Source organism: Pelodiscus sinensis, chromosome 5 (genome assembly GCF_052426305.1).
Source record: "Pelodiscus sinensis isolate ZL-2025 chromosome 5, ASM5242630v1, whole genome shotgun sequence".
In the NCBI taxonomy this organism is placed as follows: domain Eukaryota; kingdom Metazoa; phylum Chordata; order Testudines; family Trionychidae; genus Pelodiscus; species Pelodiscus sinensis.
In genome coordinates, this window is record NC_143056.1 from 120,142,164 (window position 1) to 120,165,825 (window position 23,662).

Genomic DNA, 23,662 nt, shown 5'->3' on the forward strand with positions numbered 1-23,662 from the left:
CATGAAACAATTTATTCTTTATGAGGATGGCAAAAAAATCCACACATGGATAAAGATTATAGGGATTGCTTGGTGCCCTATATAAAAACACCAGACTTCTCATTCTCCTAGCTTTGACACCCAACACAGTCACTGGAGACAATTTAACTTTTATCAGAAATGATCATTATTAAGCAGGGAAACACACAGCAAGGTTTCCTTAAAATGTCCTAATTACTGATAGATTAATTAAGCAGAGTCAATATTCTAATACCTCTCAAAATAAAAAATATTTGAAGTACTTTGTTTCACACAGTACTGTATTTGCTTTTTTTAATTGTTTGTTTGTTTTTGTTTCTCCTGCCTTGATTGTGTACTTCCAGTTCCAAATGAGGTGTGTGGTTGACTGGTCCGTTGTTACTTTGAAGTTTGTAACAGTGAAGTTCCATTGTATTTCATAGTAGTCTGTGTTCTGATGTTGCTGGCCAACTGAAGATAAATTTACCTTACAGACACTTAAAACCCAGTTTTAATTTTGCCATTATGGAGTACTAAAGTGAAATGATAGCAGACATGTATCATCGAAATCTTGGTAGTTGTAACAGGATGATCTACTCACATTCAGTCCTGTCAGCAGGAAGGAGAAAACTAAAGACATATTCAGGGAAAAATCACTCTGGCCAGAAAATCAATTTCTATTTTTTCCGTATCTGTTGTTTTTTGGTAGGTTTTTTTCCAATCACGACTCAATGAACTGTTTGTACCCAAACATTTGATTCTCAGCAATGGAGTGAAATTATATTTATTTTCCATATTGCTATTACTGCCAGGACAAATGAACAGCAAATGTAATAATGGTTACCACAATGAAACCTGCTGTGTTGTAATTTTTTTTTTAAGTTGAGCAGCTTCAAAGTTCCATGACATTCCAACTTGAAATTTTATATGACATTTAGTAATAGAGATATTCATGATCTAGGTGCCATGACCCAGGCAGCAAACTTTTAGAAATTGCACACTACTCAACTTTGATTTTTATGTCTTTTACCTTTTCTCCTTGGAATGCGGATGAGAATTTTAGTGCTCATGAAAGCCAGAGATATAAAGTACTGGCTAAATGAAAGAATGTTTGCTGGAGTTGCTCTACACACAGTTCGGTGAGGACCAATCCATAGCACTCGCAGCTATCCCACTCCTGAAGTACTCTTTCAATGTACCTTGATCCTCATTTGTATCATCCTCTAGGCTATGTCTAGACTGCAGGCTGCTTTCAGAAGAGATCTTCTGAAAAAACTTCTTCCGAAAGAGTGTGTCCACACACAAAAGTGCATCGAAAAAGCGATCTGCTTTTTTAAAAGATAGCATCCACACTGGACGCTATCTCGCATTTAAGCTGTGATTACTATGGACAGAGTGGACACCAGAGCACCTGTGCTTTTTCCTCTTCCCTCTTCCTTTGAAAGAACTCCCTCTTCCCCATTCACACACGCCTTTTTCTGAAAGAGCTCTTTCGGAAGAAGGCTTCTTCCTCCTAGAAAGAGGTTTACCAATATCAGAAAAACCCCTCTGTCCTTTTGATTTACTTTCAGAAGAACGCAATTGCCGTGTGGACGTAACTCAAGTTTTATTGGAAAAACAGCCGTTTTTCTGACAAAACTCTGTAGTGTAGGCATACCCCTAGGCTGAGTCTACACTGGCATGATTTTGTGCAAATACTTTTAGCGGAAAAGATTTTCCGTTAAAAGTATTTGCGCAACACAGCGTCTACACTTGCATGTGCTTTTGCGCAAAAGAGATGCTTTTGCGCAAAAGCATCCGTGCCAGTGTAGACGCTCTCTTGCGCAAGAAAGCTCTGATGGCCATTTTAGCCATCAGACTTTCTTGCGCAAGAAATTAACATTGCCTGTCTACACTGGCCTCTTGCACAAGAATACTTGTGCAAGAGGGCTTATCCCTGAGTGGGAGCGTCAGAGTATTTGTGCAAGAAACACTGATTTTGTACATTACCACATCAGTGTTCTTGCACAAATACTCATGGCCAGTGTAGACAGGCGGCAAGATTTTGCGCAAAAGCAGATGCTTTTGCGCAAAATCTTGCCAATGTAGACACAGCCCTAGTGTCAAGAACTTGGCCCCTAAGTAATATTAACAACACACTTTAATCTGTAGCATCCTCTGGTATCTGAGTTTTGGGCCCTGCCAGTGACCCTTAATTGTTTTAGCCTTAGGTCCTTCCTGAGCAGAGCACCACATGTGCTCTATATGGTAAAATGTCTGTCTGTTGAGTCCAGACAATTTAGGGGAAGCTACAAGACAGTGTAGGGAAGAAAAGCAAGGCAGAACAATGGCCATGCTCATCCATTGATCTGCCTTTTTTGCACAATGATCCAGTTGTCACATGAGTGACTTTGGAAGAAATTACCTCAGGGCCCTTCCATGATGAAGTACAGGCAGTCCCCGGGTTACGTACAAGATAGGGAATATAGGTTTGTTCTTAAGTTGAATTTGTACGTAAGTCGGAACTGGCTCCAGATTCAGCCGCTGCTGCTGAAACTGACCAGGGGCTGACTACAGGAAGTTGGAGGCAGAATTGCTCTGCCCCCAGCTTCCTGGAATCAGCCACTGATCAGTTTCAACAGCGGCTGAATCTCGAGCTTGGGACAGAACAGCTGGGCTGCCAGGTAGGTCCCTGCAGGACCAACCCAGCAGCACCCCAGCTGCTCTACCCCAGGGTGCACAACACAAGCCTGGTCTGCTGGGGGGGGGGGGCGCACTAGCTGTGCCCCCCCCCCAGCAGACCAGGGACACGGGGAGCAAAGCCGCAGCAGTGGCAGGGTCCCGCGCCTCTAAGGCTTTGCTCTGGCAAAGCCAGGGATGCGCGGGACCCCGCCGCCGCTGCGGCTTTGCTCCCGGTGTCCCTGGTCTGCTGGAGACGGTCCCCAGCAGACCAGGGACACCCAGAGCAAAGCCAGGGAGGCGGAGGGGTCCCGCGCCTCCCCGGCTTTGCCAGAGCAAAGCCTCAGAGGCGCGGGACCCCTCCGCCTCCCCGGCTTTGCTCCGGGTGTCCCATGTCTGCTGGAGACGGTCCCCAGCAGACCAGGGGCACCCGGAGCAGCTTTTCTCACCCCGGAGGTCGAGGTGGCGGGACCACTGCGCTCTGGGCGGTCCCGCTGCCTGCGAGCTCCGGGGCGAGAAAGCCCCGTTCTTAAGTGCGGATCCGACATAAGTCGGATCCGCGTAACTCGGGGACTGCCTGTAATGCCCATAGTGTTGCCACTAAAGGGGCATTGAAGTTAACAATAAAGAAGAGGGCCTCATCCTCTGAAAAATGCCTGCCAATCCTTCCTAGTTCATCTTGGGAGAAGCAGAAGGAAATTACCTTTCATGTGCCATTCTTCTGTACTAACAAGTTGGGTGAAACGTTGTTATGGATTGAGTTAAAACCTCATTGAACCTGATGCAAACATGCTCTTCATGTAAGCTAACTGTAAAAGTCCACTGAGGACAACACTCAAAACAAGGTGTAACGGAGTCCTCAAAGAAACTGGTTTGGGTGCCACTGATGGGTAGGTGGGCAGATCTGCCTGTGTGTGTGAAAAAGTCTAGCGCGGGGAGCAGGGCATCTGAGAAACAAAGTCTGAGAAATATATGTTGTTGGTACAGGTAGTGCATGAATGTGCAATCTGAGGTGAGACCTCTGAAGAAACCAGAAATAAATTAAGAGGAAAAGCAAAACAAAAAACCTGTAGACTTACATCCGTTTGAATGATGCTCCATGCATTAGTTAGGCCAATATTTCCATCTGTCCCATACAAATGAAGCCCTTTTTTCAGATCCCGCTGAGCATACTTATCAATCTGAAAACAGAACAAAAAATACTGCATATAAATAAATTGGAAATTAAAATCCTCAGAGTGTCACTCTCGGATGAGCATCCTTGGAAAGCCAGGGTGAGGGTGAGAGAGAAAGTGGGTGGGGAAGCTTCCCTGGGAATGAATCACCTAAGGCTACTCAGTGCCTAAGTGGCTTAGGCTATGTCTATACTGCACCTCTCTTGCGCAAAAGCTAATGCAAATGAAGCACAGATTAGCATATTGCCATACTTCATTTGCATAATTAATATGGGGCCGCTTTTGCACAAGAGGCTTTTGTGCAAAAAGGAACTGTGTAGACGGCTCCTTTTTGCACAAAAAACCCCTCTCTTGTGCAAGAGCCGTTCTTCCTCATTTTTTTCAGGAAGAATGACTCTTGCGCAAGAGGGTTTTTGCGCAAAACGTAGCCTAAGAGAACTGGCTGCTGCTTCTCTCTGTAACAGTTAAGTGGATATCTAACAGGACAGTCAGTGTGGTCATGTCTTCTGTCACAGACCCTCCCCTCACCGGGTCCTTCTTCCTTCCCTCTCTCTCAGCTCCCTCTAAGATAAGTGTGTCTGGACTAGTCACAATACTCTCAGAGGCAGGCTAGAAGTGATAACATTCACCCTCTAACACCCGCTCTCAGCTAGGTATTTGTTCTCTATAGAAAAAATATATATATTCCTGAGTCGCTCTAGTGTCTTCCCCATGATGTCAGCATAAGCACCTGTGTCATATTCCTGTGCCCCAGCTTCTTTATGGTACCTGTGGGACTGACAGAGAGGAATGTGGGATCGTAGTGAGCAGTAGGGAACAGCTCTATAATGCAGAAAGATTATAGACACTCATGGGCCTGACATAAAGTTTGCTAAGTGGAGGTGCTCTTGAATAGATGTATTCATATTGATTTGGTACAAGAGAAAGGTTCTGATTAATGGTCCTCCCAGTTGGAGTTGGCTGTTTATCCACAGAATAGGTTTAGCACAGTGAGTGCAGAGTTATACTCTGTCCCACGTATCTACTTTAACCCTACCCAAGAAGGAAGAAACGGCAGGTCAGTGCCTGCGGTTATTACTGGCTAACTCCTGCCTGAGACTTTCAGCAAGAGCACCAATGCAAAAATCAAAGAGGCTCTGCAGTTCCACAGTGTCAGCTAATGGACAGTGGCACCGTCAATACAGGACAAAGGAAGTACAATCCATGACCTTCAGAGGTTTCCCCTCTAGCCCCAGACATTCTGAGGGGAGCTAGTTCTTTAGTTACCATAGGCTGCTAGGGTTTTCTAACTCACACGTACACCAAGAACATGATTCTCCACTGCCTTGAAAGTTGGATAGGTACTTGTGCCTGGACAAAGTGGATCTAAAATGTTCCCAAAGGTGTAAGGGGAGAGTTTTCATTTGGTACCATTGTCTAAAGCAAAAGTAAAATGCCTGCATGACTTGCAAGAACATGTGCAATTGGGCCTCAAAAGTCTTAGAACATCCTCCTCGGTAAATGTCCACTATGTGCAGACAGCTACATTTGGTCTCTTTTCCCTCTCTACTTCCTCAGGTTCTGTGAAAACAAAGTTAGGGGCACAAGACACACTATAGTCACTTCAGCCACTGATTAAAAAAAAAACTATGATGCTGCGTAGGAGAAAGTCACATTTGATCACCAACAGTGTAATTGCCAGGTTAACACTTTTTCTTATTAATTATTATTATTATTATTTATTATCTGAGATCCTGGGTTCTGAATTCTGTGCACTCCACTAAATTTAACATGTAAGCAGCTTGTGATTTTAGTTGGGATCATGCATCTGTTCCCCTCATTACAGGAGCGTTTTTGAGTTGAGAACTATGAGCAAATTTGGGATTTGCTGGGCATATTACAGAGCATGAATGCTAAATCTGCAGGAGCTGGGGACCTTTATTTCAGAATTAGATTAAACCTAGGTAGGTTTTCTGCCTACCCTCCACCTCCCTCTAATGTATCTGGAACTATTCCTATGTAGAGGAGAAGCCGCCAGATAGTTAGATTGGTGCTTCCTGGCTGTATACGTCACTGTAGTGGAAGGAATGAAAAGAAAGAGAGCTATAATTGAAGGGTAAAAGGGAGGGGCAGAGTCTGGAAGGGGAAGGATATCTAGGCAAACAGGTTTGTTATTCTGGCAGTGAAAAATGAAGGGACAGTTAGGAAATTGACTTTCTTAGACTTTAAAAATGAATCTTCAAATTAAGAGACCAATATATCAACCTAAATTCAAATCTCCGCTAATCTGGAACAAGGGTGCCCAGGTCAAATGAGAGAGTGAGGTATTTGCCAGAGAAGCAAATGATGTGCTGTTAGAAAGATACAAAATGCCAAGGCTCTTTTTCTTCAATCAATTCTGCATTCACAAACCATTTGGTGGCGGCAGCACAGTGTGATAATCCGTTTTACCAGGACTCAGACACCACCCTGCTTAATGTAATCTTCATGCTCGGTTTCAGATCAATAACTTTTAATAACCCACAGTCAGCATTTATAAAGTGCCTGAAAGATCAGAAGCAATATTTTGGTAGTCCAAGTGTGCTTTAACATGCACTCATTTTATCATAATAGATTGCTTAACCATGCGTTGCTGCTCAACGTTTTACATGTAACGGATTCACCAACGTGCAACTTGTAGAGGCAAAAAAGAACAGACATTTTATCTGAGAGACCACCAATTTTCCCTGGATGGGAGGCATAAGAGCTGTATGAATCTGCCTGACATTAGAGGTACCCTTTCAGCAGTCCCTGGGTGGTTTTAACAGCACAATTCCCACTAAGGTTCATGTGGCTAAATACCTGTGCAATGCACCAAAATTAGCCCCAGTCAACCAATTTACCCTATTGGGTGTTACTGATCATTTTAATTATGACTGTGTCTAGATTACATCCTTCTTTTGACAGAGGGAGGTAAATTAGGCACTTCAAAATTGCAAATGAAGCCAGGATTTGAAAGATCCTTAAAAAAAAGCCTTCCCTTTTTGAAAGACCTGCATCTAGACTGTGGTTTTACTTTCTAAATAGCGCTTTTTCGAAAGAGCGCCATGACATGATTATGCAAATGAAGTGCGGGAAATTCAAATCCCGGCTTCATTTGCAATGTTAAAATGCCTAATTTACATCCCTCTGTCAAAAGAAGGATGTAATCTAGACACAGCCTATCTGTTAGATTAAGGGGGGACATGCCCATTTGCTTTTCATTGGAGAAGGAAACACTTTGGTCTCTCTCTCTCTTTTTGTCCAAAAAAATAGAGATACTATCTAACAGTTCTGTAGATTGGTGGCAACTCTAGGTAAGTGGTAAGTCAAATGCTGCGAGCTGAGTTCACCTGCATCACCGTTCTATTCTTCTGTATGTACCAGATGATTAGCCTGATGCAACTAATAGTAAGTATTAGTGACACATAGCTTGATACATAATAGGGTCCATTTATAGTGGCTCTGGGCAATTGGCCATATGCTGATATATGACTGTTCTTTATTCTAACATCTCAGAACAATAGCAATAATATACCTCGAATTATGCAATTTCCTGCAGCCAGTGGGCATGTTGCTAGCCACAGGGACTTCCCTCACCAGAGCAGTGCCTTCGAGAGCCTAACGCCTATGCTCCATGAGGGCATAGTTTTGACCTGCAGAATCTCTTGGTAGTGATGATGTATGTGCCATTATTCCAAAATAACAATGCGAGTGTTATAGGTTCTTCCCTTTTTGGGGGTGCCTCCCTCCACCTCACAATGCTGAGATTGTTTGTTGGCGCAGACGCCCGCGTTTTAGTTCCCTTCAACCTCTTCCTCCTCTATTAGACGCTAATGCCTGATATAGCACTCTGGACATATTTAATTGGTTGGCCCCTAGGATCGGGGAAGGGGGCTCGGGCCCTCCCTCTCTCTGAGCCCCAGCCCAGGGCCCTAAGGTGGGGACCTTCGTCCCTGCTCAGTGGAGGGGGTCGTAGCCCCTAAACCCTCCACTCACAGGTTTCGCAACTCTGCCCTGGGCGACTTCTTCCCCGCTCCGTTATTTAACCCCAGTCTGCAGGGTCGGGGGCAGGACTCACCACTGCTGTCCCCCGCTCCATGTCCTTCCACCAGGCGTTCTGGGTGAGCACCTCCACGTCTCTCCGGCTGTCGTTCCCATCCGGTCCCCTTCCCTGCTCGTCTGCCCCCCCATCTCTTGCTCCCCGGCTTTCTTTTAAACCTCCTGCCCCGGTGTCTGGAACCGGCGCCCCTCTGACATTCCCGCCCCCGCCCTTCAGCATCCCCCGCGAGCATCTGTGACGGCGGGTGGGTTGTATTTCCCGCTTTGCCGTCCGCGCTCGTCTCTGCCGTTCCCTGGCCAGGACTTCCCAGCGCGCTCCTGTCTCTGCTCGGCCCCCCCTCATACTCCCGGGCTCGAGGACGGTCTTAGTGCGGGGCCAAGGCGCCCCGTCACAGCGAGCCTCTACACAGCCATTCCATTATTTTGAAATAATTTCGAAATAATGGGCAGCTTATTCCAAAATCTGTAAACCTCATTCTATGAGGAATAACTATTTTGAAATAAGGCGTGTGTAGACAGTCCACTACAGCTATTTTGAAATAGCCTCTCACCAGGGTCATTCTAAGTTATTCCTCCCCAGTGCCTCCTGGGGCTCTAAATCAAAATAGCACATCTACATTAGGGAAACCTACCTCAGACTAATTTTGAGACTTCCCTGCAGTGTAGATATGCTACTTTGAAATAAACTATTTTGGAATAATTATTCTGGAATAGCTTATTTCAAAATTAATGTGCATTGTAGACATAGCCTCAGAGTCCAGACAAACTTGATTTAGAGACACAATGAACATGGAACTGCTCAAGGATGCTTCTTCCTGTAGAGTTATTTTATAGACTAGAACCATATTTGAAGACTAGAATGTAAATTGTGGTCTACATATTTCAGGAAAGAGGAGTGTTAGGACCACAGCCCTTGTTCTCTCTGCCATCTGTGCCTGCAGCAGAGATATACAGAGAAGCCATGCAGGGAAACAAGAGCAATGCACCATGCGTGGCTGCATTGATTCAAGCCAAGTCTGGCCCATTGTTAAGAAATAACATCTGGCACTAATTATTGGGTTTAAATGCATGATCTTGGAGCAGAAGGCTCCTCTGACTTCCGAGCATCTGTTAAGTAACTGTTTCTTTTAACAAAGATAATACAGGTTGAACCTCTCTAGTCCGGCACCCTCAGGCCTGATCAATGAACCAGAGAATTTGCCAGACCAATGGAGGTCAATATTGTCTATCAGCATTACTAACACTTCCACTGCTTACTGGGCTCTTAGAAGATATTTAGGGGTATATTAGAGCTAAATAACAGCACGGAACACTGACAGCCAGGACTGGTGGCTGTAAATGATCATGGGAAACATGGCCACACCCATGATAATTGGCCTTCTGACTAACTAAAATCATGCTGGACCATGGATGTGGCTCAACCAGAGAGTGCCAGACTAGAGATGTTCAACTAGTACTGCTAACCATGCTAGGAATATTCCTGTGACCACATGCTACCTTGCTTGAGCACTGTGGCCTTCTCTGTGTATTACCTACCTGTTAGGGTTTGAAGTCATGTTTCCCCCTAAATGTTTAAGTTCTGCTTGAGGTTCTAGTCTTGTGAGTCTCATTGACTTTGACAAAGGGTTCTTTGTAACTCAGTCACAATTCCATTCTGAAAATGTAGGCAGTAGATGTTACCTGGATGGCGCTCATTTGGTGCTAACAAAGTTTTGTTTCCTTCATCGCAATATTTTAGAACACCGGAAACTTTTTCAAATATGTGTGACAGCTAGTTTCTTTGGCTTTTACTTAAATAAAAAATTCACAATGTACTCAAAACAACCCTGGACTTGTTGCCCATTCCCCCGGTTAGGACTTCCGTTTGGGTTATTCGGGAATGAATTTACCAAAAACAAATAGTGAAGGGATAATCCAGCCCTGCGGAAAATGTTCCCAGCTAGTCTGCTAGCTGCCCTCGTTTGTCTTTGTGCTACCAGGTTACTGGCTTTTTAACAACCAGGACAGATGCGTAACACAAACCAAATGTTCTGCACCATGACTCTGCTTTGTTCGTCTTTAGGCAGGGTGTGTATTTCATAATGCATGACTCCACTTAATGACTAGATAAAAGGAATCATAATAAAGGATGGCCTTCTCTGTTGCGAGATTGTAAATAAGACATCTAGTTTAAGCACCGTGGAATACCAGAGGTTTCCTAAACTGAAATCCAGTTTCTGAAATGCACAAGACAAGTGACTCTTCTGTCGCCCTGGAACTAGAATAGAGACAAATTCCCTCTCCTTGGGATTCATCAGGCAATTGATAGGAGACGTTAATTTCACACAGGTGGCAAGCCGGGGTGTGAATTAAAATAAGCCCCTCTGGCTCTATATCCAGGGGAATCTTACTCATGTCCACTCAGAATATCAGATTTCAGTGCAATTTCTGATAACATGGGTTAAACATGGCTTGCCAGTTTGGTGCAGACCAGGTAAATCTATTTTAAAACTGTATTAGGGAAAGACTTCATAGAGTGGCATATTAGGACCTTCTCTAAGGCCAGTTCATGTCCCACTGAAATCAATGTGAATATTCCCGATGAAGTCCTGGACTGTGTCCACCTCCTGCTAGGGCATGAAGTGAAACTGGGAGGCCCCATGGAAGAACCTTGCATCTCTACTTCTTGCTCCAGATGAGATAACACAAGGTACTGGTAGCTTTCCCAAGACTAAAGAGACTCCCAACATGCTGCAGAGCAATCAACTAGTAGCCAGTCTTTACAGTTATAATGGCACTAAAGAACCATAACGTGTGATACAATCAGCACTGAAGTTCAGTGGGGTCTGGATTAGGCCCTTAGGCCTTGCAGTGGTGGGAAGAGCAGTGCTTAAATACCTTTAACCAGAGCCTGGGTGATTTAGGAGTCTTGAATCTGGGCCTTAGTGCTTTACATTCATAATTTTGGCATTGACGGTGTATGTAGGGTGAGTGTGGGTCAGGCCCTTGTACCTCATTCTTTCATCCCATATATTTATCTGTATGATGGCTTGGTAAATTGCCCCACACATCTCCATGAGGGATTCACTTCATGACCCATTGCTCTGGGAGGCTGCATCACTACCATCCCCATAAGGAGCTCTGTGGCAGGAGAAAAAACAGAGGACTAAGCCTGTCTACTTGCCCTCCCACCCAAGTTGCCATGGTCTAGCCCGGGGGTAACAAACAGGTGGCTCGCTGAGAGGATGCACTCTCTGCTGCTTCTCTTGGAGGGGAGGGTGCCACCAGTCCCTGCCTCTCAGTGAGAGGAGGGAGTGACTATTGCCACTTCATAGGTGAGCAGGGCAAACTGGGGCCGCATCTGGTGTTCCTAATGCACAATGTTATACTGCTTGTCAGTGCTAACGTCCCTGGAAGAGCTTTTAGAGAGAGTCCCCAAGGAGCCTGCCATCAGCAGTCCCCTGGTTTCTAACCCACAGCTAAATAGAGAATTTTAATTTCAAGCCTCACTGCTCCCTACAGCTTCAAGAACAAAATATTCCACCAACCTCCCAAAATTACTGAGATTCCAAACAGCAATTATCAAACTGGACAAAGAATTTCAATGCGGGTATGTGAACGTTCTTGACCTTTCTGGTGATTGCTTCCCCGCCACCTTCCTTACCCACCAAAGGAGGAGATGCTGTAAGGAAATAACAATACATCCAATTGTTTCCCACTGGGTGAGACTTTTAATTTCATGCCTTGATAATCATTCTCCACAGCTAGCAGGGAGAGGGACACAGAATGTAAACCGAACAACCCTAATCGAGAAGGTCATTCGTGGGAGCCTCTTACGTGGGAGAGGTGTGATTGTACTGGTAGGTACGTCTCCCCTTAAACTGGGCAGGGCTGAACCCAGCACCTGGGTTGAATGTAAGAATGAATAGCTGAGGGGCTTATTTTGTGTTGGGGACTGCACCACATTCTGACTATTGAAACCCTCCTTATCCCATCTGCCAAAAGAATTATAATCATGAAGGGCCGGATAAAAATCCCACTGTGGTTAGCAAGGAGGCTTTGATACCTTCTCTCACTGATGCTGGTTTAGCACTGCATTTCCAAGGCACTGTTTGTACGATTCCACCAGAAAGGGGGGGGGATTCTTTCCATATTTGAGATGTCTCTGTTTTAGGTAGAATTGTTTTGGACTTTTCGCTGTGTGAATTGTTTTACTTTAGCTCACTCCATGTCTAGAACCATGTTGGCTGGAAAAACATACACTATCAGACCTCTTAATGCTTCCCTAAATTCTAATAGGTTCCCTGATATGCTAGTAGTTCCCAGTATTCCTTAGACACCAAGGAAGATTTATCAGGACATCTTGGCATTGCTTTATGAATTGCAGGGCAGAGGAAATCAGAACAGACAGGCTTGGGAAAACCTGCATGGAAAAGAATGCCCTGTTGATTGAGATGCTCATTTAGTTTGGATCTGTTGAGCCACAATTTCTCAGCAATGCTACGGACTTTCTGACTGTTCTTGGAAAGTCACTATTTCTCTGCGCCTCAGTTCTCTATGGGTACGTCTACACTGCACGGCTATTTCGGGATAACAGGGGTATCCCGAAATAGCTACCCCGCGTCTACACAAGTCGCCTGTTATTTCAAAATGTTTTTCAAAGTGACAGGCATGCTATTTTGCCATCCTGGTAAATCTCATTGCACAAGGGAGAAGGGATGGCTCGAAATAGCACGTTATTTTAAAGTGTGACGCTGTGTAGACACATCAAATTTCAAAATAGTTTCAAAAAAAGATATGCAATTTGCATAGCGCAAATTGCGTATCTTATTTCGAGTTTACGGTGCTGTACAGACGTACCCTATCTGTAAAATGGGGATAATCGTACAGGAGTGATGCAGAGGAGAAACCATAAACATCTGGGGTGGTGTTCAGATACTGCTGGGATCTGGGACCTATATTGAAAAATGGGAAACCACGATTTTACCTAAAATGTCATTTGTCCTATGAGATTTGATTATACTTCAGTAGATGCCACCAAGCCATTATTTCCTGCCTGGGGGAGGCTTTAAGGGGTAGGGGGATGGCATTGAGGTCTTTGGGATGGGGGACTGGCACTGGGGGGCCCTGAGGGCGGGAGGCTAGCACTGGCAGGGGTTAGGTGCAGGGGACTCTGGAGTCAGTGGCTAGAGCTGGGGGGTAATAGAGGGGCCAGGGCTCTAGGGATTAGGGCTGGCACTGGGGGACCTGGGGGCTGGGGCTTTTGGTGGACTGGCAACATTATTTGCATATTTATTGTTTGCATAATAAATATGCAAATAAAATGTTACCACTCTGCCAAACGTTTGTGAATGGGTTTGCCGGTCCCCAGTATAAAAAAGGTTGGGAACCACTACCCCGAAGTAGCTCATGCATATGAGATGAGATTTTATTTCTGTGCCTCTCCCTACAGAATAAAGTTAGTACTGCAGATAATATAGGGAACAAGTACAGAATCTGCTAGAGTAGACCAGAACCTTAGCCCTGATCGATAGAACCCTGCAAATCTGTGGATATCCGCTTTATAGCCATGAGTAGCCGCATCTGCTAATGCGGATGTGGATATCCTCAGCTCATTTTTGTAGATATGGATAAGGATATTTTGTATCCATGCAGGGCTTTACTGATGGACCACCGGATGTTTCACAGGAAGGTGCAAGAAACATTGCAGAGGGCAGATGTAGGTATTCTGTCCCTTGCCTCATGAAAATTTCACCCTCAATAAAGATTGTTTCAGGTTTAAGGTGAGAGTCTATATTGCTTCCATCTATACTCCACCTCTTTGATTATGCATTAATTATAACAACTTTGGATACCAGTATCCATTAAATCGTTCAATCTCTCATTAATAGTGCAATATTATTGTGATCAATGACATCCTGTGGCAATGGGCTACAGTCTAATTGCATATTTTGTGGGAAAAGTGTTTCCTTGTTATGAGGTCTAAATATGGCACCTTTCATTTTCCCTGACTGTCCACTTATTCTTGTGCTGTGAGAGGAGGAGAACAGAAGTTCCAGAGAGCTTTCATTATTTTACATATTCTCATCATATCGCCTATTATTCACCTGCTTGTTAAAGTAAATAATCCCAGTCTTTTCAGTCTTTTTTTCATATGAATTTTTCAAGGCCCTTGAGTATTCTACTGCTCTTCGCTGAGTTCTCTCCACCGCTGCTGTATCCTTTTGGAAATACAATGCGCACTAATGTACATAATATTCCAGATGAGACCACTCATTTGATTTATATAAAAGCATTATAATCTTATGACGCCTAATGCCATTAGTTCTGACCACAGCAAAACACTGAGCAAAATTCTTCATTGAGCGGTCTACAAAAGATGCCTACGTCCCTTTCTTAAATTGACATAGTTTACGTAGATTCCTGCAGGAGGTGTGAGTAGTTATCTTTTCATTCCTATGTTTATTACTTTTGTATTTATTAATATTAAATGTAATAGGTCATCATGTGTCCCTCTGAGATGCCTCACAGTCTTTTCTGAATTTGACTTACCTAAAGAAACCTGTCATCATTTGGAAATTTTAATTCTTTATTATTCACCCACCCCCACTTTCCAGATTATTAATGATAATATCAAACATGACTGGATCAAACACAGGACTTGGAGGCCGCCTGCTGTAGACTTTTTGCCATGATGAAAATCAATCATTGATTCCTACTCTCTGTTTCCTGCCTCTTAGGATACGTCTAGACTGCGTTGCTCTTTCGAGATACTGGAAGTATCCCGAAAGAGCAACACCATGTTTTTAATTCAGGAAATAGTGAGCGCACTATTCCAGCGTCCCTGTAACCCTTGTTCCACGAGGGTTAAGGGATTTGTTGGCATAGTGCCTTATTTTGAAATTTGGCACTGTCTACATATCTCCCAATTTCAAAATAAGCTCTTTCAACCTAGACTCGAAATAAGCTACACAATTTGCTTAGTGCAAATTGTGTAGCTTATTCCAATGGAAAGGTGCTGTCCAGACACACCCTTAGTCCGTTTTTGATCCATGACAATACATTGCCTCTTAATCCATGACTAGATAGAGCATCTTTAGTAGCTTCTTGTGAGTCACCTTGTGAGAACAAAGACTTCTGAGAGATTAGTTAGATACTATTTTCCTTTGCAGAAACTGTGCCAGTTAGACGCTCTTCCAGGTGTCTTATTATAATTACCATTTCAACCTATTTGTCACAGACAGATGTAAAGCTTGCTGGTTTGTAATTCTCCAGATCACCCCTAGAGTCTTTTTATTTCAGTACAGATACAATATTGACTACCCTCCCATTTTCTGGTATAGAAGCTGTTTATTAAATGAGAGAGCGCTTACTTTGGCTAGCCACTTAATGTGTGAGGCCCTTCAGATCTCTTGATGTATACCACTGGGGCCTAGTGACTTACTGTTTTTTTAATTACTAATTTGTTCCAGCTCATTTTCTTCTGATACTTCAGTCTTTGATTGCACGTTAATTACCCCAGACCTGATATGTACCATAATCTCCCTAACATCCTCTGGAGTGAAGACTGATGCTGCTCCTCTGTCCACCTTTTTTCTTCCCCCACTCCTTCCCTTATACTAGTCCCCAAGTCATGTGATATAATCCGAAGGGATGGGATGCACAGGGGCGGATGAGAGTGCCACGGGGCCCAGGGCAGCTCTGTGGGGCCCTGGGCAGTGAAATTTCGTGGGGCCCCCCCTTTGATACGGCGCATGCGCGGGGCCCGGGGCAGCTGCCCCGCTCGCCCTGCCCTTAATCCACCGCTGGGGATGCACACACCATATCCCTCTGGCCACTGAATCTGGGGCCTTCTGGTTGCTTAGGTTGCTGGGCATTAGCCATTTCCCCTCCAGTACCTGTTGTATCAGGGACCATTTCAAGGATAGGGCCCAAAATACAAAGATTCAAGAAACTGCCTTGAAACCACTTTAACTCTTCATTATGCACTCCGGAGACTTGCTTCCAGAACCAATATGAGTTAGACCTAAGTCTTCAAGATGAAAGTCCTGATTCTTCCACAGACTTCCTGTGATGCAAGTCACTTAATCTCTGCATTCCTCAGCTTCCCATCTGTGAAATGGGGCAATCCTTTGTCTATTGAGACAACATCAAGTTGACTGAGCCCCTGTAATACCTTAGCTTTAAGGCTTTATGGTTCACGTAGGGAGCGATGACACACACACACTCCCATACACCTCTCTCACATGACTGATCAACCCTCCCTGGTGCTCCCCATCCTCCAGGCCTGGCTGGGCCCTCCGGACAGACCCACCTCTCCTAGTACCTGGTGCACCTTCCCAAGACAATATATTGTGGAGGGGATACACAGGGTCACAGTCCTCCTCCCCGGATTTCTGTTGGGGTTCATACTAAAACATGGCCAGCAGCACCCTTTTGGCACCGTGCAAGAGAGAAGGGATGGGAACTGCATCCAGCTGCGGGGGTGTAGACTGGATGACCTGGCCCATGCCTTTTACAGAGCTTATCACTTCTCCCCTCCTCTCCTTGCCCTGGGGCTGTTCTCACAGTGTTGAAAGGCTGCTGCTGGCCACCAACATAACCCAGCTGCCTCCTGTCCACCCCAGTCACAGCACAGCCTCAGGAACTGTGCACAAGGGCCATGGAATATGTGGGGGCTGCCTGGAACCCACCCAGAGAGATGGCTCAGCAGGGGAAAGGTGCTTAGAGAATGGAACAACCCCACACTCCCTGGGGGCAGAGAAGAGGGTGTTAATCCCCTACCGAGATAGCTACTGTGGAGCCTATAGGTTTAGGGTAGGGACAGACTAGAAATTGCTTTTTCCCTCCCACTCCAGAGCTAAGGTGCAGGCAGAGGGAGTCTTCGCTGTGCTACCACTGTGTGGGTCTTTGGCAGAAGCAGGACTGTTCCTCCTGGCCAGCACCCCAGATCAGAGGGTCTTGGGTCTTTCCTGAGGCACTGGCTCAGCCAGAAGCAGTGGGGGGAAGGAAGAAGCCTGCCATCCAGGTTGTGCAGGTAAGCTCAGCAAGTCGAGCAGGGGCTGGTTCTCTGCACATTGCTGTGAGAGGGGTGGGCCCACAGGGGGCACAGCAGGGAGAGGGCAGCAAGAGGGGGAACACATACAAGGTTGTTGAGTGGGCAGCAGAGGCAATACATAATCATCCACTGCTTGCCCATACTCACCAGCCAACGGTGTGCAGCCAGTGTCAGCCAGAAATAGGAGGGTGGATAGGAGCTCTGCTGGCCAAGAGCCCACACCCAATATTCTGATAGACTAGCAAGGGGAGAGGTCCAGCCCAGCATGCTGCATCTTTGCCCCACCACCAGCCTTCCACACCTACCCCCATCGTTGGCCACTGGACTCCCACACACACACACACTTACCGCTATTGGGCAGGCAGTTGGCGAGCAGAGATCTGGCCAGCAGCAGGACCTGCTATTACTGAAGGAGGGAGACAGAAAATACAGGACAATTTGCCCATTTTTAAGAAAAAATTGGGACTCTTGCCAAAGGGCTTAAGTACGGCACTGTCCCTTGGAAAATGGGACATCTGGTCACCCTATGTTGGACACTACCATAAAACAATATTGCCATTAGAGAGGAGAAAATGTCAACACTTGCCAGCAGCTGTCCTTCTAGATATAGGACTAAACTGTAGTGTCATAGATGCCGCTATAGCAAGAGGTGGACAAATGACCTTTTAGTGGTACTCATTATAGGCTGGGCTCACTCTCATTGCTACAGATAGGACAGTTCCACATTTATATTGTGCCTTTTGTGCCACACACATGATTTCAAATCGGCCATTCTTGACCACTTATCCTAAAGGCTATGCTGAGAACCAACCAGGACAAAGGCTTCCTCTGAAGCGTTGACCTGTCACTATCTGGAGTGATTTCAGGGAGAGATTTGCACCTTTGAAACCCTAGCACAGGACAGCTCTGTACTTGGAGGCTTTATGCTGGTAAAAGCCATTTTCACCTGACTCAGAACAAAACTAACGAGAAGATGCCAGAACTGAAAAGCACCAAGTCCAGGGATGGGCAATAATTTTAGAAGGGGGGGGTCACTTCACAAATTTGTGAAGTGGCTCCAAGCTGAGGGGCAGAGCCAGAGCATTTCCTGTGCTCCCCCGCCCACAGACCCTGATTAGCCTGGGGGTGAGGGAGCGTGTGAAGTCTTTGCCCCCTACACCTCCTTCCAGTGCCTAGAGAGACCTGCCAGCTATTCTGAATAGCTGGTGGTTCCCTCTAGGTGCCACGCACCCCTGGCGGAGGGAGGAGACTTCACACGCTCCCCTGTCCCCTGGTCATGATTGGCCTGGAGGGTGGGGGAGCGGCAGGGCAGCCACAGGCCGGATCAACCAGCTTGGCAGGCTGGATCCGGTCTGCAAAAGCTCTACAGTCTCCCCCTGATCAAGTCACTGTAAATGCCTTTTATATTAAAAGGACTAACATGAAATCAAGAGGCCTGGCTGTCAGCCCAGCTGTTGCTGGGCCAATATTTTTGCACTCCAAGTAATTGCTGGTTCCATCATTGTTACTTGGACAGAAGCACCTTTATGTGCTCACAGAGCACAGACCTAGATTCCTACTTGGCAAACACTCGAGGCCACAGAAAAGGAAGCCAGCTTTCAAAAATCCATTATCCTGCCATGCACAACCGGAGACCAGTAAATATATCGATTAACTCCAATAATGGACTTTTCACGGATTGCAGGGGTCCATAGCAATGTTCCCTGTAAACTGCTCAGCAGCACAGCTTCACAGGGGATTAATCAGCCCCACCCAGTCAGAGGCTCAGGGCTCTGTGCATGGAGCTGACTGACTGGGTGGGGCTGATTAATCACCTGTGAAGCTGTGCTGCCCCACAACTTAGAGGGGACACTGGTCCAGATGCTCAGTACTTGTCTCCAGGCAAGTTACTGCACAGCCAGCCAGGGTGTGAATTTATTTACAGTGCACTAGCCTGCAACCAGGAACATCTCATGTGGACTGTACTACGGAGCAGTGAAAGCCCCAGAGTGCGGCCTGATGTACGAACTGGCTCCAACAGCAACTTTGCCCTGTGGACAAGTTCTTAGACAGAGCCAGCCTGTGAAAGTGGTGAGACAAGCAGGGGTACACTCTGCAGGAGTCTGTATCGGATGGCAGCAGAAAGACTATCGAGACATAGCTCCCACTGCACTGCACACTTCTGTCTCGTTCACAAAACGACATGACAGAAGGAGCACTCTGAAGTGCTTCTATGCTGTCAAAACACCACCTTAAAATAATTTTGGGCTTCAGGGGTCACAACTGTGCCCTACACAGTAAAGTTCAGTTTACAGTGGAAATGGGTCTGGAAATACCCAGCAATGCATTAGATTCTGAAAAAAACCAAAGCCTTACAAGATTCCCAAAAGAATCTCAGTTCCATCATTGTGCCTTAAATCAAAGTGGAGTCTATCTCCATCAGCAGTATCCAAGAACAGGCTGAGGCTTCAGCATCACAGAGTCTGAGCCCTTTCAAAAGGAATTGCATATCGGCGCAGGGTGAAAGCTTGACAAGTTAACTGGATATATGTATATTAGATAGCTGGATATGATGGATAATGAAGTTAGATGATGCAAGGACAAACTCAAATGCTTATAACGAATTATTTTGTTCAAGCTGGCATCCTGAAAGTCCAAGAGGTGAGAAACATTTTAACTGTTGTAGATACATCTTCATATTGAAATTGATCTTAAGTCTTTTCCTAGTGGTAAAAGAAAAAAAATCAGATTTTTGTAATAAACAGGACATTAGACAGTATCCTCATAGAGTTGAGATCAAAGGTGATCATGTAGTCTGATCTTCTGCATAGCGCAGATTATAGAATGTCACCCGTTAATTTATGCATCAAGCCCAATAACTTGTGCTTAAACAGAGCATATCTTACATCAGAATTAATTCAGAAATTTAGGCATCTGATTTGCAGTTTGTTTAGGGGATGCAACCATGCATGCAAGTGTGTCCTTGTTTCTCTACAAAATTGCTAGTATTAGGCATACCTGTCAGGGAATTGTGCACAACAGCCTAATTAAATGAATTTTTAAATGCAGCTAACTGATTTTGTGTAATTGTGTATGTACATGTGTTCTCAAAGTGCTCCTAGACTGCTCTTAAAAAATCTTATTTGTAGTAAACAATCAAAAATCTTCCCTGAACAGTTATCCTTGACTAACAGAAAACTCCAGTGCTGCAGAGACTAAGAGAAAGGGATGAGGGAAAAGAAACAGATAAATAAAATCAACTACATATGTAAGAGGCCAAAGCAGAACATTAATTACAATTATATGAAGTCAAATATTTCTCCAGTATCCATTATTATGTTGATGGGGGGAAAATCTAATTGGCATGCTGGGTGAATTCTACATCAGTAAATATTTAAGGTGTATGAGTTTATTAGAAAACTATCTATGGCCAGAACCTTAGCTGATATAAACTAGTATAGTACTGCAGATATACTAGCTCATACTGTTCATTATATAAACAAAGGGCTTCTTATGTAAAATATAAGGAACACTGTGTGATTGATTATTAAATCAAGTGGGGAATTGCACTTGACAGTTGCCAATGCTGCAAACCAGCATTGGCACAGCCATTTGTAGCTTTCTGTAGAACATACACAACTGCTATTTACAATAGTGATAATGAAGGGAGCTGCAGTGGTCCCTGAAGAAGGTAAATTGAGTTACAGATACAAAGAGAAAGATTAACTCCTTTATCTTCTCCTGCTTCTTCTTTACAGCGCCTATTCATTTTCCTTGTTGACTGTGGCTCTGTCCTGCTTTTGCTGCTTTGGATTCTACCATCTTTGCAATCTCACACAAATTCCTTTCCTTTTTTTCCCTTACTGTGCTGCCTTGTGGCACTCATGCAAATAGTCTTGCATTCTATATCTGGCTACCTGGCTCTAGGTCAGAACACTCCCTTCTACTTGCACCTGATGCTCCATCCTGAACCTCCTGAGGCAAATGCTAGCTCTGATCTTAACTGCTGTGGCCAGAGGATCATATACACTAGGGCTACATCTACACTGCATCGTTTTTGCAGAAGAGGAAATGCAAATGAAGCACTCGTTAGCATTTCTGGCACTCTCATTTGCATAGTCTCTTCTGATCCTTTTTGTGGAAGAGGCTTTTGCGGAAAAAAACGCAGTGTAGACGGAGCCATTTTTTGCAAAAAAACCCTTTTGCACAATTCCTTATCCCTCAAAAAATGAGATTTACAAGATCTTGTGCAAAAGGGATTTTTTGGGGAAAAATGGCCCCATTTACACTGCGTTATTTTCTGCAAAAATCTCTTCCACAAAAAGGATCGGAAGAGACTATACAAATGAGAGCACGATAAATGCTAATGAGTGCTTCATTTGCATTTCCTCTTCCGCAAAAATGATGCAGTATAGACATAGCCCTTGAGAAGCTCATGGTGAAGTGCAAAGTTTCCGGCGATAGTCATATTGCTGTGCTTTTTGCATTTTAATTATAGTAATCTCTTCCATTGCTGGGCTGCACAGGTACCAAGATGACAGATACATCTCATGGAGATGGAATTTGGGAAGGCAGAAGGAGGAAATGCTCCTCCCCTCAAAACTGTGTTTATTCTCGGAGTAGTTCCAAGCTACATGCAGCTTTCTTTGAGTTATTTCTGACTTTCACATTCATTGGCCCTCAGCAGCCATCAATGTAACCTTGAAAAATAAACCAGAAATGATGCAAAATTAACACAATGCATATTGTGGAATCCTTTTTCCCACAAGGCAGGAAGAAGTGGGCTCAATTTGTGTTTGCTAATAGCCTGTTACCTCCATCCATGCAGGGAAAAAAATACCCAACAATATAAGGATGTATAAAGAGAGGCTAGGCTCCAATTAGGTGTCACCAACGCTTCAGAAGGTGCAGAAGCAAATCGAAGCAGGAAACAAGCCATTGCATTGCTGGAGCTAATGACCATTGTGTGATTATATACTAAGTGGAAGAGTGACATCAGGCATATAATCTCTTGCAGGTGCTGTCAGCTGGAAAAAAGGAAGAATTGATAGTTCACATGGAGATGAAACTATTGGCTACCCGCCCACACAACCAATTGACGGAGCAATCCCGTGGGATTAACCTCCATTTCAGTGAACATTTTCCATTTACTTAAGAGCAAAGGAGAAAAATTTAAAACAAACCCAAGAAAGATCCCACCGTGGTAAGAGAATGAAGGGCCAGAGCCCCAACTTGTCAATCAGCATCGCCCCTTAAATATCACTGGTGCTAAGCTGAGTTACAGCAGCTGGGGAGGTGGCTCTCCTCAGGAGCAGAATTATTACATATATGCATATAACATAAATGAAATTCATTTCCTTTTCCACTTTCCTGCTGAACCCTATTTAAGATATGGTGCAGAATTCCTGATGAGGGGGAAAGGCACAACTCCATTCAATGCAATTATGCCATAACGAAATGTTAGCCCCATAGGTATTTTCTGTGCAAAGCATGGAAACATTCTAAACACAGGTGGGAGGTACAGGAAAACACACTTGCAAGTACTCCTGCAGAGGGGTACACCATGGTGCATGTTTGGCTGTGTCCTGCCTAGCAGTACTGTTTTTTTAAAAGCCTTTCAAATGTGTTTTCATCACAGCAGCTCCAGCACTGTAAAACCTGTTGTGGTCTTTTCCTGGCAAAACGTTCATGTAATTATTCCAAATCTTCTCTCTGATATCTTCTGTGGAGAAAGGCAGTAGAAACTAAGGATGTTAAGGACTAGTCAACTATCCGATAAGCAATTGCTTATCAGTCAACTAGTCGATTCCCTCCTCCCCGCCGCCTCTATCAGATAGAGGCATCAAAGGGGGGGAATAAGGTGTACTTCAAAGCAGCAGCGTCACACAGCTGAGCTACGGATCAGCTGTGCGGCGCGGACCCTTTGAAACACTGCCTCAGAGCTCAGCTAGGGACTCCCCAGCGGATCCTTTGTTCCGCGCAACATTTCAACGGACCCTGGGATCACTGGGGAATTCTGGGAAAGTGCTGCGTGCGGAACACGGGGTCAGCTGGGGAGTCCCCAGCTGATCCCGGGCTCCTCCCAGCATGCAGTGCAGCATAGAGCCTGGGGTGAGTGGGGGACTCTGAGTCCCCCCCTTATCCCGGGCTCCATGGCTTTGAAATGCACAAGAACTGCTGCTGGGGACTTTTATGCATTTCAAAGCTGGCACCCACGTGCAACCCGGAGGTAGTCAGGGCTGACCCATGGCTGCATGTGGCGTTCCACATTCCTCCTCTGAAATGTACAAGAGCCCCACTGGGGCTCTTGTACATTTCAGAGGAGGAATGCGGAAATGCCTATCAACTAGTCAAGTAGTACTCAACTAGTCAAGTAGTATTCAACTAGTCAATTAACCACAATTTAACATCCTCAATAGAGACCATACCATCTGTAAAATCCCGTTCAATTGGCTCACTGGTTAAACAGATTGTTTAACCAATTAACTGAGTAAAGGGGAGCCAGCGAGGTGGCCGCTCCAGCCATGCACCCGCCACAGGCAGGGGCTCCACTGGCCGGGTGGAGCAGACCCTGCCTGCGGGGTGGGACAGAGGCTGCTCTGGCTGGGACACTGGAGCAGCTCCTGCCTTCTGCAGGCCTGCAGCAGATGGGGAGCTGCTCCAACCCCTACAGGTTAACCTTAACTGGTAAGCCTCACGTATTAAGAGTGACGTTTACCACTTACCCGGTTAAACCTGCACATCCCTACATATAATG

The 23,662-nt window shown here is 45.1% G+C and overlaps 2 protein-coding genes across 6 annotated transcripts in view; one reads left to right on the forward strand and one right to left on the reverse strand.

Moving 5' to 3' along the window:
• CHID1 (chitinase domain containing 1) overlaps positions 1 to 21,968 on the forward strand; it is a 304,160-nt gene extending 282,192 nt beyond the window's left edge. The window contains exon 13 of the mRNA XM_075928227.2: positions 21,923 to 21,968. Coding sequence (XP_075784342.1) covers positions 21,923 to 21,953 — 31 coding nt within the window. The 3' untranslated portion in view covers positions 21,954 to 21,968. The remainder of the gene's footprint in view (positions 1 to 21,922) is intronic.
• Positions 1 to 23,662, reverse strand: part of TSPAN4 (tetraspanin 4) — a 708,227-nt gene that overhangs the window by 20,776 nt on the left and 663,789 nt on the right. For all 5 annotated transcript variants that reach the window (XM_075928231.2, XM_075928235.2, XM_075928234.2 and 2 more), the window contains one exon: positions 3,735 to 3,836. In XM_075928231.2, coding sequence (XP_075784346.1) covers positions 3,735 to 3,836 — 102 coding nt within the window. The remainder of the gene's footprint in view (positions 1 to 3,734; positions 3,837 to 23,662) is intronic.